The 17785-nt window shown below is 41.5% G+C and overlaps 1 protein-coding gene across 1 annotated transcript; it reads right to left on the bottom strand.

Moving 5' to 3' along the window:
• Positions 1-887: 887 nt before the first annotated feature.
• Positions 888-16463, bottom strand: LOC310871465 (cullin-3). The gene is made up of 16 exons (XM_083782997.1): positions 16104-16463; positions 14317-14514; positions 12804-12917; positions 11448-11608; positions 11244-11358; positions 10885-11113; positions 10537-10682; positions 8485-8661; positions 8092-8262; positions 7545-7652; positions 7017-7141; positions 6742-6838; positions 6415-6555; positions 6143-6329; positions 2018-2163; positions 888-1556 (listed from the first exon to the last, which is right to left on the bottom strand). Exons 1-16 carry the CDS (start codon positions 16161-16163, stop codon positions 1425-1427), a joined length of 2307 nt encoding a protein of 768 aa, XP_083639123.1. The 5' UTR covers positions 16164-16463; the 3' UTR covers positions 888-1424.
• Positions 16464-17785: the final 1322 nt, after the last annotated feature.

Below are 17785 nucleotides of genomic sequence, written 5' to 3'. Positions count from 1 at the left end.
TAACTGGACTGTTGTGTGCCTGTCCTACTTCTGCTTCTCAACATACTGATAAATACATTTGCATCATCCCTCCAGAATGTTTTAAAGTTGATTTGAGTCATGGCCCACACACACACACAAAGAGGTTAAAAGGTGACTGTGAGACACAGCAGCGCTGACGCACCAGCTTACATCAGAGACAGTACCTTGGTAAGAGCCAAAAACACAAAATTGAGTGCATAAGTCACACTTGTGATCCATATACAGCGGTTGCGTGTCACACTACACAATCTGCTCTATTGTGTACCATATGTGCAGAAACGAGTGTCAAATCACTTGTCACTGAAGGGATATTTCACTATAAAACAAATTTGTATTTTATCCCCCCGCCCCCCTCCTAGATAAGTCCACTGAAATTCAAACTCCATCTTATGTTACTTGGACTAATTGAGAACATCCCTGATATTGTCGTTCTAATATGTGAGGGCCACGTTTTTTTTCTCCATTTAATGTTGTAACTTAAATGTGAAAAAATACAGCCCCTTCACGTATTAGGATTATATAGCGGTCACCAGAACCACCGTTTTAAACGATGGTTAAAATTGAGTTTGCAATTCAATGGGTTTATACAGGAGGGACTCGGGAGGTGTGTCTGATCTCATGACTATAAAATATCTAAATATAATGAAGCAACTTATAAAACTGTGGGTGCGCACAAAAGCCCCAGTAGATGTCTTTTAAAGTTAAATATCCTAGGATGGACTGCACCACTCCCCCAAAAAGACCAATATATTTTACAATCTGTATTTTTGTTTGTCATACCTCAAAATATAAATTAAGCTTTACAGCATTGTAAGGGACCAAGATTTTATGACTTGATCATGGTGGTAAAGTGCAGAACATCCACATTCAATATAGATTTTTTTTTATTTCCTTTTTGTAACAATCCACATTTGCCGCGTTTTGTTTTTAATAATTAATTTTATCACTTTTTTACACAGTATTGAAAAACAAAAATAATGCGGTGCATTCACATTTCTTCCCGAGGGATTCTTTGTAAGGTCGCTCTCTACAAGGGTAAAACAGTGAAAAGCTTGAAGCTGGATCCGATCCATGTTTAAACCTCACAGGGAAAAAATGAAAAAAAAAAAAAAAAGAAAAAAAAAAAGAAGAGTGGGCCTGGTTTTAAAATCATCTATGCAACACTGGATTTTTCGCTTTGTTGACATTGCTTTTCTGCATGTGGTTTTATTGAGGAGAGGTTGTGTTTTCATGATGTGTAAGGGACGAGGAGTTAATTTCCCAGCATTTATCTTTAAAAGAATACTTCCAGTCCATGCGAATAACAGTCCAAAGAGGAGAAAAAAAAGGAAAAAGAAAAACCCAATTGTCCCCCCTTTCCCCAGCCGCGTCCAGTCTCTGTCTCCTCTGGTTCCGATGTTCCTCTACGCTACGTAAGTGTAGATTTTACGATCCTCAGGCGTCCGCGCCAAGTATTCTCTTTCTATTAGTCCTTCTATACGCTTCTTGATGACCACAGGACTGGGGAGGAAACGTGCCCGGAGCTGCTGAGTAACCTAAGGAGATAAGAACAATGGAAATAAACATATTTTCCAACTCTGTTTCTTTTTAATTCATGCCTATGCCCAACCAGTCACATCCAGCATGCTTTAAGACATACGTAAGATGGGGTTAACGCAAGTGCATTAAATGTAAATAAAAAACTGTGCTACTGCTAGGTAATCCTTCAACGTAATGTGATAGATCTTAATGAAAGTATGAAAAATTCAACATTTAAATTTATTTTTAGTTGCAGCCATGTAGCTAAAAACGTAAGCGCATACCGAGAATTTTGTGCTTGTTAAAAGGGAATGCAAGTGATATTCTTCTAAAAGCCTTGGGTAGTAACCACAAACTCAAGCCACAAAATGATTGCAAACAGTGATCTAAGGTCATGCAAATACTGTGATACAACGCATCAACACTAAACTGTTTACGTTCGAGGGCCGATATGATGAAGAGAAGTGTCTCTTCCTACCTCTGCCACCAAGACATTGTGCTGCATCTTCTTCCTGGACTTCATAATGCGGACAATGGCCGCCTCGATTTCATGCTTCCTGTCGTCATCCACTTTCTGGCGCGTCTCTTTCCTTTCGGGATCCGACTCCCCCTGTTTAGCAGCAACTGGGAGGTGGGGACAGAGACAAGATTAGCGTTGATATAGAAGATAATGATACTGGGGTGGACATGACAGCTCAACATACTGTTCTATGAAGACATTTTGAACAGGGTATGGCATGATAACATCAGTGTAAAACAGATACAACTCAATGGTTGTACCGATTATTGTGGGATCACGCATGGATGAACTTTTAACGAGTCACCCTCAAGTCTGTGTTACCAGAACATTTTAGGTAAGAAATTAGGCCATTAATATATGGATAAATGTCATACTTTACAGCTAATTTAAAAGCTTTAAAAAAAAAATCTGGAAAAGAAATGTATAGACGTTCTCAACCTTGATGTAGCATCATTACTTGCGCAAGCAGAGCGCGCAAGAAATAATTTCGCCCAGTCTGTGTGCACCGTGCCAGCCGACCCGCCACTTGATGTGTACAGTATGCGAATAAAACAGCAAATTTGTGCCTGGTTTGCTGGGACCAGATTACATACATTTATGTAATCTGGTCCCAGCAAACCAGGCACAAATTTGCTGTTTTATTCGCATACGCATCAAGTGGCGGGTCGGCTGGCACGGTTTTTGGCGCAAAGTAACAACAGTATACCGCTAATCAACTTACAACTACATACTCTATATGTATACGTCTTACGTCATCATTTAGAGCTAGTCATACGTATACTATATACATAATCAGTAAAATAAAATAGCAAATTGTGCCTGATTTGCTGGGACCAGAGTACATGGTGTGTATATGTATGACTATCTCTCAATGATGACGTAAGAAATATGGTCATTTATGTAATCTGGTCCCAGCAAACCAGGCACAAATCTGCTGTTTTATTTTCATACGCATCAAGTGGCGGGTTGGCTGGCACGGTTTTCAACTTACAACTACATACTCTATATAGTATATATATGTATACATAGATTTAGTATTAATATCACTATAGTCCAAGATGAAATAAATTTAAAACAATTGACAATTTACAATAAATAATAAAATAATTATACTGTATAACATATTTTAATTCAGTCTATATAACTTTTTTTTCATCACATATCAATGATTTATTTTTCTTTGAAAAACTAAAAAGGGATCTAGAATATTTCTAAATTGATAAAAGTGTATTTCTTATACAGATAGAAACTTGAACCATACTAAATAATTAGTGCTGTCAGGCGATACATTTTTTTAATCGTGATTAATCGCATGATTTGTGTAGTTAATCGCGCGATTAATCGCAATTAATCGCAAAACCTTTTTTGCTCTAAATTCAATGATGAACTGAAAGAAAACGCTGTATTGTAGAGATGCTCCGATCAGGTTTGACAACATTGAATGTTACTTTTTTTATTTACCTTTTTTCCACGTATGAAAAGACAAGTGCAATGTGCATTATTTTATGGCTTGCCCATTTTCTCTCTTTTGAATAATTCTGTGCAATTAGCACATTCAACACAAACAACTGTTTCCATAAAACAAACTAACATAGGCTACTTCTCTATAAGCAGAATCATGAATAGGCCTATTTAATTTATACAAAAGGAGAAGAGAGAGAGCAATGTGTTTGTGGCTCAAACTTTGTCTAATATTGTTTTAGAGCAGTGGTTCTCAAACATTTTCATGCCAAGAGCAAAGGACCCCCAATATGTTTTTCAATCTACAAAGATAATCCCAAAATCGCTTATAAATTAAATTAAATTACTTACTAATCGCTTATTTGGCAACACTGGCCAGAAACGACCAGTGTTGCTTCTTTTTGTCTTATTTTGTATAGACCTAGGTGGCTTGTTTCTGCCATAGAGTTATACTGGCAACACCTCTGGGCTGGCGTGGCTTCTAGTTAGCTGGTGCGGTAGCAGCAAGACCACTCGTCTCTCTGTGTGTACTGTCTGTCAGTCCCTGCTCCGTGACTGGAGTCGGGACTGTGGACAGTCTGGAATAGAACTTTCTGTTACAATTAAATCCATAAAAAAGTACCACACAATTGAAAAGTATCGAGACTGTGATCGCAAGTTAGAAACGTGTGTGGCTATAACGAGGCACAGCTGTTTACAATGCGATGCTACATTAACAGCGGGGGTTTTGCTTTGGGTCTGGAAGGATTAATTCAATTGCACAGGTTTCTCAAGCTTTTTTGGACTGGAACGTACACGAGCAAAACCCTTGTGAAATGTAAATGGAAGGCTGTTACTCCACTTTAAACATCCTAACAAGGGGTCTGGGAAGGGAGTGCATTGCAGGAACCAGTATTCCTCAACATCCCGCCTGCCAATCGCTGTGCTTTTTTTGTTGCGTTATTGCGATAAAAAAATTAGTGCCGTTAATAAGGTGTTGCGTTAATGCATTAATAACGCGTTAACTTTGACAGCATTATTAATAATACTAGGTGTTTACATGCATAAAGTAGATAGGTAGCAAATAGTTACACCTAATAATTAGACATTTCAAATGTTCCTTCACAGAGATACTGAGATTCCACAGTTTACAGCGGTCGAAAATACTTGCGCGCTCTGCTTGCGCACTAGTTGGCCATTTATGGCCTACTAGTGTGCAACAAGCAAGTATGCACTCGACAGAGTGCAGTTCTAGTTTAGCCTATGTTCAATGTCAAGTACTATGTGAAATTTTGAAATAATCGTTTTTAGTAGACATTCCCGCATAACTTCCGGACATGATGTCACACGCATACCCTCTATATAGGGTAGTCCTGGAGGCGTGGCTATGTGCAAAAGTGTGTTAATGTAAGAAGAAAATAATCAGGTCAATAATTTGATTAGCAATGCTTGGAGGGCACAGGCCAGTTACATTTTAAGAAGGGGACAGTTTTGATTTGTGAAACGCAATAAATGGAGAAGTTCTGGCTTTCCAAAGTGTATAAGTTCTTCAGCTCTGATTTCTATAAAGAGGATATATGAAATCCATACACCTTCTACATATTATCTTGTACATATGTTCTTTTTGGCAAGCTGCTCCTTCATACTATAAACCTAAATTAGGCTTCAGTCCATACTCGAATACTGTCCGTTTACATTAACCCAGCAAGCCAAATGATGTCCGCTGGTACGTTCAGGACTAGGCCAGATCACAGCCCATAGGGATGATCTTTACATCATTTCCAGGACGTCTTCACCAGAAATAATATAGCTAATTCTGGGCCAGATCTGACTAGTTGTATGACTTAAATTGATCTGGCCGTCCACCTTAGTGAGCAGAATTTATATTGGCTGAAATCAGGTGATATTCTGGGCCAGATCCTACTAGTCTTGGTTTGACTGGCCCCAATCTGGACCCAATCGAGACGTCACTAATTCGTCCAGGTCCTGACCGTGCTTGCTGGGAACGTTACTATCTTTAAATATAATGTACAAACAAAAGGTGTGTATCTCAAAATCAGCTTGCATCACCTCCTAAATATGCAAATGTTGACAGTAAAGATAAAATAATTTACATTAGAACAACAGATGTATTTAATTTGTCCCTAGTTGCACTCAAATGAGATTTGAATGATCAAAGGCAGTTGAACATGGCAGTCATATGGATGTTCTTCCGTTTCCACTCACTGTGGTTATAGGGAATAAATGCAGCACTTCTTTTGTGTGATTTTCAAACAGAGAAGTTGAGACATGTATTTTTGAAACATTACTTGTAGCAGCCTGTTAATGCTGCACTACAGAGGCAAACAAGGTCACTCAAACCTCCAGTGTGGTTAATTAGTGGTAACCCATGGAAACCTAGACATACTGGACCGGACCACAGATAGAAAGGAGTTCATCTTGGTGCCAATTGGCTGAATGACAGAAAAATGCTGGTGTAGGGGGAATCCCCCTAGGAATAATCTCACTCAAGAATGGCAGCAGGCCAATTTAGAAACCCTTTGATGATTCATGTGGATGACATTTTGTATTTAAAATGAGAACTTCTGCCAAACGGTCAGGTTTGCAGGTGACACACACACACACACACACACAGTCACTTACCCGTTTGTATTTTAACTCGGTGCAGTTTGGAAGTAAACTGATCATTGACTGTAAACACGTGGCCATTCTCAATCTCCTTGGACTTGGGCTCCTTGGTGAGGACCCTCTGAGTGGGCTTCCCACATGCCAGCGACTGCAGCGCCCGCACCAGTTCCCTCTCTGGGATGTCCGTCTCCTGCTGGATCTCCTGTGGACAGGGAAAATAATAATAATTATGACAAACAAACATTCTAAGGGGAGAGGTCAACTGACAGAGGAGCGGCATTTCTGACCTCAAAAGTGGACTTCTCTCTGTTGTTGAAGAGCATGAGGATGGTCATCTGGAAGGTGGAGACCTGCAGTATGTGCTTGCGAGTGTTAGAGCCCGTCACCTGGGCCCCTCCTACGGATACAACTGCCTCCGTACCGTCCTCCTGGGAACACGGTAAAGACAAGACACCAAGACTGAGAAATGAGTCTCACAAACTTGATTTCACACTCCCTTTCTATATCAGACCAAGCATTATCGCATGTTGTATTAGTCTGTGTGCAACTGTAACAGTTAGTAGTAGTGATGCAGTTTTGCAATGTAGCCAGTGTGAAAATACATGTGGATTCACCTTTTTGAGGAAGCCATAGAAGGTTGCGTTGAGGTCTGCTGAGCCCATGTGGTGCTGGAGTGTGAGCTGTCTACCGCTGTGCTTGGCCAGGTAAAACCTGCAATACAAAACAGAATACATGCAGTATATAGAATCAGAATCAACTTTATTGTCACATCACAGTTTTGCAAGTAAAAAAGTGTGAAATTCGTTTTTGTGCATATACGCATGTACATGGGCAGCCATGGGACTCTGGATATAGAGCTCAGGTGTTAAGCAACAACAACAATGCCTACCTTCTAAAGACCTCAAAGGCATGTCTGGGAGAGGGAGGGATGGTACATTTGGGTGTGGCCGACTGCGTGGGCCAGTAGCCTGTAGTGAGGACTCTGACTGTAAGGTCAACACCACCCAGAGACACCTGAGCCACACAAACATGCAGAGTTTTAAGAATGAGTGTCAAAACACCAGCACTATTGATTCAATACACAGCCTGACTAACCAGTAATTATACCGCCAGCCTGACTTAAGATAATTACCGACACGTATGGTTTCTTTTGCTCGTACTCCAAATTCATTGTATAGCTTTGTATAGGGTTCCAATTTATACACACATGCATTTATGTATGAGAGCACAAATTCACATAATAGCTACTTCCTGAATGTAACACTGGTTTAGATGAACATTTACAGGAAGTGTATTTTCCATCAGTTTAGCTCATTAACTACTTCCAACCTGACGTTCCTCTTTTTTCATAAGCTAAAATGTTCAAATGTTTTCCATTTTCAAGAATAGGGAAAATAGCAGCTTAAGTGCTTCTTACCCCTGTGGACTGTAAGTGGTTCCTAAATTCATCCATGGTTGTGTTGGAGATGCTCATGTCCCTAAACATTCCTTCCAGTTTAGAGGTGAACTGACAGCCGCACTCCGTCTATAAAGAGGACAGAGAAGGGAAGACATGATGGGCTGAGCGTCTATATTAACACAATTACACATGTTCAGGGAGGGTGATCTTTATCACTGTGCTAGTAGTCTCACATAGCCAGACAACTATTCCACAATCTCTGAATGCTATATAGTCTGCAACTAAATTGTGAGATATAGTCTGCAACTAAATTGTGAGAAAAGGGGGTAAAAAACACTAATTAAAATAAAATAAGTTTTCATTTAGTTGATTTCACCTTGACCTACATTTTGTAGTGATATAGAACTGTACAAAGTACCCACTTTATAATTCAACTAGGATGTTTTTCCTTACAACCCAAACATTGTGAAAGGGTAAACAAAAGGGACACACCGAGTCAACAGGCAGTGTGTGAAGGAACTCACAGAAAACACAGACACTTAATTCTAACATCTCTGCCTCATACCTTAAGCTTGGAGATCATGTTCTTCTCAGAGTCGTCAGAGACACTCTTGTTGGTGAGCAGTCTGCGGGCCAAGTGTTGTTTGTAGTACCGTTCAAACACGTCCTTCTCCTGCATGAACCTGAACAACACCATGGCCTTGTCCAGGATAGACTCCACCTCCTGTTCCGTCAACTGGACATATGGACACAAAACAAACAATGAGCAATGTCCCTGTTTCATATCCATCCCGAGAGGTTTTTTACCCCTCTTCTACCCCAATTCTTCTGCCACTGCTTTTCACTTTATTTTACAGGCCCACGGGTCACGAGAGGTGAACCAGAAGTAAACAAACGCTTTGTTGAGTGATGAATAATCGTATTTTCTTAAGACAGTAGCTAATGCATTTGTACATACCCCTTTGACTCCCTTCTTGAGCTTATCATCAATGAAGAGGGAGAGGTATTCTGGTGACCGGGAGTTCAGATTCAGGAAGTATTCGAAGTCCCCGGCAATGGTTTGCTTGAAGAGTCTGTCGTTGCTGAAGGATTCCAGCAGGAAACGGTCAAATCTTGTCTTCAGGTCCAGCAGGCCCTGTGAAAACAAGTTGATCCATAAGTTTATTAATGTTTTGTTATATATTCAAATTCAAGGTAAACATGCAGTACTAGGCTACTACTGTGTTCAGGGCTCGACGCTTAGCATTTTTTCAAGTTGAAAAATCTAGTAGCACAAATTATTTTAGGAGCACCATGAAAAGTTATCAAATAATGTGTTTTTGAGGGGCGCTAGCCCCTCATATGTATATACATATGTATATATATGTATATATCTCAAGATTTGCCATTGACAATGAAAGGGGAATTCAGTCAAATGTCCGCTAAATCTTGTACCCACACGTCTCAATATTTGCCATTGACAATGAACGGAGAAATTTGGTCAAAATTCCGCTAATAACATTAAACGCCATTGAAAGGAAGATTTACATCATATGCAAACAAGCAAATCAGCTAACCAATCACAGGCATTCTGATTGGCCAGTATGAGATGATTTATGATGTATGATGATAAGAGTGCCTCACTTCACACGGGTGTGATTTTTCTTTAATAAAGTGATATGAGGTAGGGGCGGGCAATATGGCAAAATATTATATCACAATATCTTTTCAGCTAATTTCAAAATATTGATATTCATCAGGATTTGTTTTAATATAATCTATATAACCAATTCGTTTTTATGCTGATAGATAGATAGATAGATAGATAGATAGATAGATAATCAATGCATTTTTATGTTGCTCATGGATGGATGGATAGACAGACTATCCTGCTGTTCTATCATGTGATATTCGGTGCAGGGCAAGATGCTCGATTGTGAATTAAATTGTAACATTCTCCTTGGCTCTGACTGCTTCAGACGGAACATCTGACACACAGTTACACTAACTTACTAAGCTGGTGGTGGTGATGGTGGGGCCAGTCCTTTGTGTTGAAATCACCCCTCGGCTGCCTACCGTGCTCGTTAAGCAACACACGCTTTTGTAAGCGATGTGCTAAGGATTGTTTTTGATCGATAATATATGAATCCGTCATGTGCGTGAGAGCGTGCACTCTTTATTTGTGCGTGCAGCCCTGAACGCTGTTTCTCCCACGTTTGGTTAAAAGTTGGCGTCCGAACGTTACAGACTTTGTGAATAAGTTTAGTATTCAACGTGTCGGGGACAACAAGCAACTCCTTCCGTGATGCTATCATGCTGCCCTTTGCTCTGACGCTCTGTGCAGCACACAGACTGTGCTGCCTGCGAGGGAAGAACACAGCAGAGTGCTAAAAGTGGGAGGGTGATGCGGTGCAGTGGAAGCAAGGGGAACAGATCTTCAAGCTAAGGATGCATCGAGCCTCGACGCATTGTTAGCTTGTAGATCTGCTCTTTTTGGTGAACGACACCGCCGTACTACAAATATAAATGTAGGTATAGAACTGAAACGAATAGAATGTGCACTTGCTGTATCAGAGCCTTGTCTTTATTACGATTGAACGGGCAAATTCTGTAGTCACACCAGTGCTACAAATTTAATTCTACAACACGCACGGTGCTATTTTTAGTAGCAAATGCGACTACCTAGTCGCACTGTCGAGCCTTGACTGTGTTTACTCTAAGCATGCGAACGTTCAAGGAAGAGAAAGGTTGTAGTATCCATTAGCTTGAAATGTATCCATGGATTATGTCAATCGGCTGGAACAGTTTTTTTAGTTTTCCACAGCCCGTGTAGACAGAAATGATAACATCTTAATAATAAATAAATTAAGAATAAGTATCAGTAAGAACAGATATGGAGTTGGTAAAAAAAAGAAAAATATAATCCTAAGCAGGGCTCTTCACATCACAATGCATTATTATTCCTTTGAGACATGATTAACACATAATAAATCAAAAGATCCACTTTAGGATAACTCAAGGACTAGTTTACCTGAATGTAGTCGACAGGGTTCTTCCCCTCTCCTTCCTCAGACACCAGAGCTTTGCCCTGCTCCCTCAGGTAGGAGCTCATGCATTCACACATGGTCTTCAGGCCGTTTGGCACGCGACTGAACAGCTTGTACATGCAGCCCAGGTCTACAGGAAAAGATACACAAAGCAATTGAATTTAGCTAATCTGTACTGTATTGGCGAAAGGCTGACAGAATGGGTACTAGAAAGGTACTAGTACTAGAAACTGACCTTTTCTTGCTGCCGCATATGCTAACTATCCAAAAGGTATTGTTTCAACAAAATGCAAGGTAACATCAACGAGGCAGTGAAAAAACAAGTTCCTCACCTTCTGTCTTGCCGTTTTTGAGCATGTGAACCAGGCCCGAGTTCTCCATTTCAACAATGGTCTTCATGTGTTTGGAAATTAGCTCCCTCTCCACCACCTTGACGATTGGTTCCTCTGTGGTTTTGTCCAAACAGTGCATGACCCGTTCGATCTCCTCGTTGATCCGGGCCTCCACCTTCTTGATGTAAACACTGGCACTGTTTTCCGCTAAGAACTTTTGGCTCTCCATCTGTTGGAGTGTATGTTGGGAAGTTGTTATATGAGCACTAAGGTCACACTGGTCATGGAATGACAGAGAACCCCTATCCACTCCCCACAAACACACACACACACAATTTGCAAAAATATGGCCAACCCACCTGGAAAAATTCTGCAGACATATCTAGGAAGGGTCCCTCAAAGTCTTCTTCGTACACAGATCTACCTTCCAGGCCAAGAATCATAAGCATCTGACAGGCATTCCTGATCGCGCCCCTGCAAGTGTCACATTGTGGTACGGTTTATGCAAGAAGAAAACAAACAGTAGGACAGAATACATCCAATGAGTTAGCCCATTTCCCTACCTGTCTACAACCTCCCCCTTCCTCTCCCGTGCAATCATGTCCAGCAAGGTCTGTCTTAGGTGGTCCCGAATACAGCCGTAGCGCACCACCTGATCCCTGAAGATAATAAGGCCCAGGTTGTACACATTCTCCACATTATTCTGCTGAACATACACTCGGTCCTGTGATAAAAAATAAAATATAAAAAAAGTTTGTTAGAAATGACACCAGAGAGTACAAAAGAACGGAAAAGCTGTATAGTGGCAAAAGTCAGGTCACCTTTTAAATACTCGGTAAGAAAAGTAAAAAATGTGCCAGTGATTTACTCTGAGGGTAAACATGAATGTTTTTTAAAACTGTGTGCAGTCCAATTACAGTTGTAAAGCATTTGGCCACAGTGAATACATCAAATGGTTCAAAACATATCTGGCTGATAAATGAGCTCCACCACATACTCCAACTGTATTGTGCAAGAGTTGCTGACCATATTGCTTCCAAGGTGCTCACACTTTTCAAAGAAAACAAACTAGCATAGCGTTCAAGGGATACTAAATTGTACAAACACATTGGCCACTGGAGCAGACGCACTCAAGTGATTATCTGAATGACTTTATTTACAGAGTACGATAAATCCGAGGATTTGCCTGGCTCTGACAATGGCGCAGGAGCAGGTGATTATCTACTTGTCCTCCAGAGTTCAGCAGGCGAGAGCAAGCAAGCTGCTATCATTGCACAAGTGAAGCTGACCTGAGCACTGCAGCAGTTCAACAAATACACAGCTGATTGCAGGGGGGGGTAAAGGAGGGAAAGAAAAAGATGGAGGAAGCAAGGGGGGAGAGTGGAACGAACAATAGAACCCCCTGAGATAGCGCTGCATTTCAGTAGCAGGCTGTGTCATTGTTTGGACCGTGCTTGCACGTATTTTAAAGGCTCTCTTTCACTTTGACTCTCTCACAAACACTTCAGCCTTTTAGCTTGTTACACTAAATCAACTGTCTTGCCTTATGTGGATAGGTAACTTTCCAGTTGCTCAAGAAAAATAACTAGATAAAGCAACAGAGGCTCTTTGTTTAGCTACAACAAAAATACATGTCTTAAAGTCCAAGTCCAACCTTGGATGTAGATAGTTGGGGAAAGGGGGGCAGAGCAGCACTGGACATTCCTTCACAATATTTCTTGCCAGGGCTAGAGGACAAGACTCATCCTCAAGATGGACAAAAGCCAGGAGGAGAATTTATCTTATTTGTAGATAATCTCTTCCCACTGAGAACCAACTTATGTAAGAGGCACCGCCCTTGTAAAACAGAGGACCTTCTATATAAACACCCCATAACTAAATGTTAAAAGAGTATGACAAGGACACAGTAGCCCACCTACCATGTACATGAGGATGTCTCTGATCATGACCATGGCAGTCTGATGGTCATTCCAGGCTTGATTCAGTGTTTGTAGAAAGTTATTGTTCAGAGAGTTTAACACATCTTCCCGTACCTGTAACGATAAGACAGAGCGTCAGAAATGTGCAGTGTGTTGAGGCGAATACTAGAGCTACACGATTAATCTGTCATATCATGTGCAGGTTGGTGCCTTGCATGGTTTCCCGTTTCCTCCGGCATCGGTGTATGAATGCGTGTGTGAATGGGTGAATGTAATGCACAATCTATATATATATAAATGAAGGTGAAGTTGTAAAAGCCTTTTGTGATGATTAAGGCTGCAAATTCAATTAAGGCTGCACATTCAATCAATGTTTTCTGGAGAAGCTTTCCATATGGTGAACAAGTTGGGCATTTTTAAATAAAGATGTGTGTGTGTGTGCGTGCGCATGCATCAGCAGGCCTAAAAATAAAAGATTGCCCTGTTTATTAAATGATTATGATTCTGCACCCAGAATCACAGTTACTGTATAACAAGTGCACGGTAAACCTTACTGGAAACTAGGGCTGGGGCGGTATGGGATTTTTGTTACCGCGGTTATTGCCTGATAATATTGCGGTTATTGCACCCAGCCCTACTGGAAACTTCAATTGGAATAACGGTATCAGTCGAATTGACCATGCAATCAATCAATAATCAAACAATGCTTGAGTGAAACACTTGTGACTTTACCCTCTGTAAAATCCCATTTACTTTGTAAGGAATCACTCCACATCACTTATTTTGCCAACATTCACTTGTGTCCAGAGTGCTGCAGAGTGAATGCTGTGTACATTCTGTCAACCATTGTGCTTTGTAATCAAAATACTCTTAGCCTAGTGCCTCATTGCTCTTTCGATTATAGGACCATCAAGTATCAAGTCAATTGACTCTAGATTGTTTTTTCAAATTATGCGTTGAAGACATTATCCAAATACATTTGTGTGGCATTCATTCTGTGCCAATTTATTTTGAATTGTATATGAAGAAATCTCTCTTTTTTAATCTATTAGAGACACTAATCAAAAGGCCGGGAGACTACGGGAACCCCTTTTAGCGTTTCACCCCTTCTGGACAGGAACCCCTTTTGGGGTTCTTGTTGCCATGTACAATATATAGCAATATATTGTACATGTGTCCGAGCACGAAATAGTGTTTGGTTGGTTTTCACAAGCAACTGTCACTGTTGTGCAGCCTAAAAAACACACAGATATTAACTGTATATGATGATTTGGGGTGGTACAGTACACCGAGTACAGTACAGTAGAGGGACCCCCACATGGTAACTGTCATTTCTCAACAATTTCGGACGCAGGGTGGCTCGCCGCAACCGGGCCGACCCCCTGGGCACGTTCCTGGGGGTCTGGGTCGGGGACCCCCACACAGAGTTGCACCACTCACTTCACACGGGTGTGATTTTGAAGCACCATTTGTCAACAAACATGTGCGAGTGTGAGATATTGGGGTTCTTTACTTTATTAATGAGATGCTCTGTGACGACCTCCCGCAGGCCCGTGTAGAGCTTCTCTCCGTGCTTGTGGAGCACCATGGTGTAGGCGTTCCTGTACAGCTCCTCAAAGCTCAAACCACTGTTGTTCTTCCTCTGGATCTCCTGGATGGCATTCTTCAGAAGGTCCCAGATGTTGTTGACGTACTTCTCGTCCATCGTCATCTGACAGACACGGAAAGATGAAACAAAATGTGATGAGCTAGTAGTAATGCAAGAGAATCATGCATTTGGACGACTGATCATTCATGCAGTCCATTTTTGTTATGATACAACTTCCACAGTTACTAGTATACACTATACACCAATACATTTTCTAACATTTTTAACTTTAGCTTGACAGGTCCAAAAGCAGACAGATTAGTAACACAGTTACTGTATGTGTGTATGTCTATTCAATTCATTGGATCAAAGGGTTTGTTCACAACACAATGGCTGATAAGTGATAACAAGGAAAGGGACATGTTATGACTTATCACTTCTTCTCTGACATTAAGATATGAGTGATATGAGTGAAAACATTATAGTATCAGGAAAGAGGGCGGCATGACAATCTCACATCACAACATTTGTTTAATAAATCATTATCTTTCAGTCAGATTGACCATAACCAGATCATCTTATTATAATGCTCACTTTCATAATGACTACGACTACAGATAAGCGGTTGAAGATGGATGGACTTTCATAATGACAGTGATTGTTGCCTTCACACAACAGTCAAAAACAACACCCACAAATACATAGTCCTTGTATTCCATAGTGATAGATGTTGTCAACACCTATGTTGTCAACACCTGCTGCAGATCCTACAACCTGGCAACTTTTTGTGGACTGGCAGAATGTCTACCATGAGTTCAAGCCAAGTTGTCAATTATCAAATGTCCGAAGCAAGTGTCAATTTGTCATTTAACGTTAAGTAAACATGTCACGTTAGGGTATAGCCTAGTAGAAAAGTTGGGAGATGGTGCAACGTTAGCTCAGAGTGACAAGCTGATTTCACACATTTAACACTCTTCTCAACACAGCAACACAAGCATGGGGGTGTAACTGGTCAGCTCTGTCTGTGGGGTGGGATGTATAGCTCAAAACTGAACCGTTAACCAGCTTGATTTGAAGACCTGTGTGTGCAAGTCAGCTAAAGCTAGCGAGGCCCGCTAGTATATTAGCCGCCACTCGCTAGGCTAGCCTCTCATCAGTGAAGAGAAGACATTTCCTGGCAAATTGCTCTTTTAGCAAACTGACGCTAGATGACGAGGACATTTTCTGTCAAACCAGGGACATTACTGAGCCCGTGTTGTCCTCCTAACCAGGTCGAACAGCGGGTGAAGCCGTTCAGCCCGGCGGAGATGGTTAAAATGTAGTTAAACATTAGTTATGTTGACTTGACACTGAGCAGACAGAGACAGGAGGCCCCGCTGTGTTTTATTTGACCAACTTTGCTCGCAACGTACGGCGGTGTCGCGCGCCGGGGGGAAGCAGATCTACAAGATCACAACGCGGCGCGTCTACGCCGCGTTGTGAGCTTGTAGATCTGCTTTCCCCCCCTCGCTCCGTCGTACGATGAAGTATGTATGAATCAGGCTTCAATTAGCTTAACTTGCTAGCTTAATTTCGTCGCGCGAGACCCCCTTTTTCCATTTCAGTTGCAAATATAACGTCCTATTTCTTGCCGTGCGAGAAGAAGGGGGCGACGCATAATAATAAAGTGCTCCCCTCTCTCGGCCCTGCGAGCTTAAGGTGAACACACTCACAGGAAAGGCTCGTATCCTCATCTTGGTGTCCTTCTTGGTGCCGCCTTTGAGATTGGACATGTTTGAGTTTGAGTTTTTTGAACGGACTGTTCGTTTCTCTACGTCAACATGAAAGAACTACATGAAAAAGACACGCGCTCCTGTGTCGGTTTACAATAAACGGACACGACCGGTTGGGGACTGTGGGTAGGGAGAGACCCTACGACCGCTCTGTTCCCCCCTTCGTAAAATGAATGTCCGGTTGTGTGTTGTGTTTGTTCTTCTCCTTCTTGTTGTTGTCAGACAGTCACACTCCTCCTCCTCCTCTCTGAATGTTTTTGGCTAACGCTAGCTAGTTCACAGTGATGGCGGACAACAACCTTCCCACTGCAGCAAGCAACGCCGAGGAGCAAGCACTCTCGCGAGAACAAGAAACTTGGAAAAGAGACTGACAGGTGCGTTCTACAGGTATATAAATGACATCCCATCCTGTGTCATACACGCAGATAGATTTGTTTTAATCATACAGCACTGAATACTCATTACAGCACTGGATATATATAAACAACCTAGTAATATTGACTTCTATTACTATTAGATGCATTAACACTAATGACAGAAACTCATTATTAATTGAAACATATATTTCAAATGTCCAAGCAGATCTTGTTAATATGTTAGGCCTATTTTCATAGCCTAATATAATGTTGTTGTTGTTGGCCATCCATCGTGTCAGTGTCAGAGAAGATGATCATCATGCCCCTCCTCATCTTCTCTGTCCTCCAGTCTAGTCGTCTGAGTATCGTAATGGATTCTCTGCGTGTGCCACCTTTCATTCTTACTGTTGGTCATTTGAAGATTCCACTGATGACAGACCAACGGCCGGAAGACCGAATATCTCCTCACCGTCATGACAATGCTCTCTAAATAAACCAAGAGAAAGAGATTAATTAGGCTAGATACCGGTGCTGCTGTTGGCTATTAGTATTACTGTCAACAACGAGCAGATTTAATACCGGTATTCCATAATGGGCCTACTTCTATATTCAGCTGCGAAGATAGGAACTGTTGCGATCCTATGAAAATGAGGTCCAGCTCTCCTCTTCAGCCCCATGTTCTCCAACTCCAGTTTTCTGATTTCCAACTGCATCCGTCTGATCACCTGTATGAGCTTCTCGCTGTCCATGGTGCTGAAATGAGATGCGAAACACAGCATTGCGTTGCACCTGCTTCATGTACATGTACCCCACATAAGGCAACTACGTACCACACGCACACACCCCCATTTGACCTGTAAACGGATATCTAGGAGCAAGAGGAACACGTTATATTTAAGGTGCTTTCAAAGTAAATTAGTTGACAAAGGCATGGGATGTCATCTTTCCAACAAAGAGTAACCTATAAGAGTAAACAATCAAATAATAAGCAATCGGTGAATCGGGTCCTCATCACACCATTGATTCCGTCCAGTCACATGATGAGGATTGGTCTGTTTTCTTCTTTGAGACCGGATGCCTGCCACTCTCACTCCTCCTGTTAAATATTCATCAAGTCTGTCAACATAAAACAACAATAGTCTGTCAGGACAGTGAGATGCTGGCCCGCAGCCTATTTGGCCTAGCACAGGATACCAGTCTGGTGCACGCGCGCGTGCGTGCATGTTTGTTGATTGGGAGTAAGGAAGCAACCAAGGTGACCTTGGT

Source organism: Protomyctophum parallelum (assembly GCF_964188405.1).
Source record: "Protomyctophum parallelum genome assembly, chromosome: 14".
NCBI lineage: Eukaryota > Metazoa > Chordata > Actinopteri > Myctophiformes > Myctophidae > Protomyctophum > Protomyctophum parallelum.
This window is presented reverse-complemented; position numbering and strand designations above follow the sequence as displayed.

What these genes read in the sequence shown, in the direction of transcription:
- LOC310871465 (XM_083782997.1), bottom strand. Translation starts at nt 16,163, where the DNA reads ATGTCCAATCTCAAAGGCGGCACCAAGAAGGACACCAAGATGAGGATA. An exon ending in TGAGGATACGAGCCTTTCCT is followed by an intron (nt 14,515 to 16,103) that starts GTGAGTGTGTTC and finishes CGTGTCTGTCAG; the next exon opens with ATGACGATGGACGAGAAGTA. An exon ending in GAGACATCCTCATGTACATG is followed by an intron (nt 11,609 to 12,803) that starts GTAGGTGGGCTA and finishes TTTTTATCACAG; the next exon opens with GACCGAGTGTATGTTCAGCA.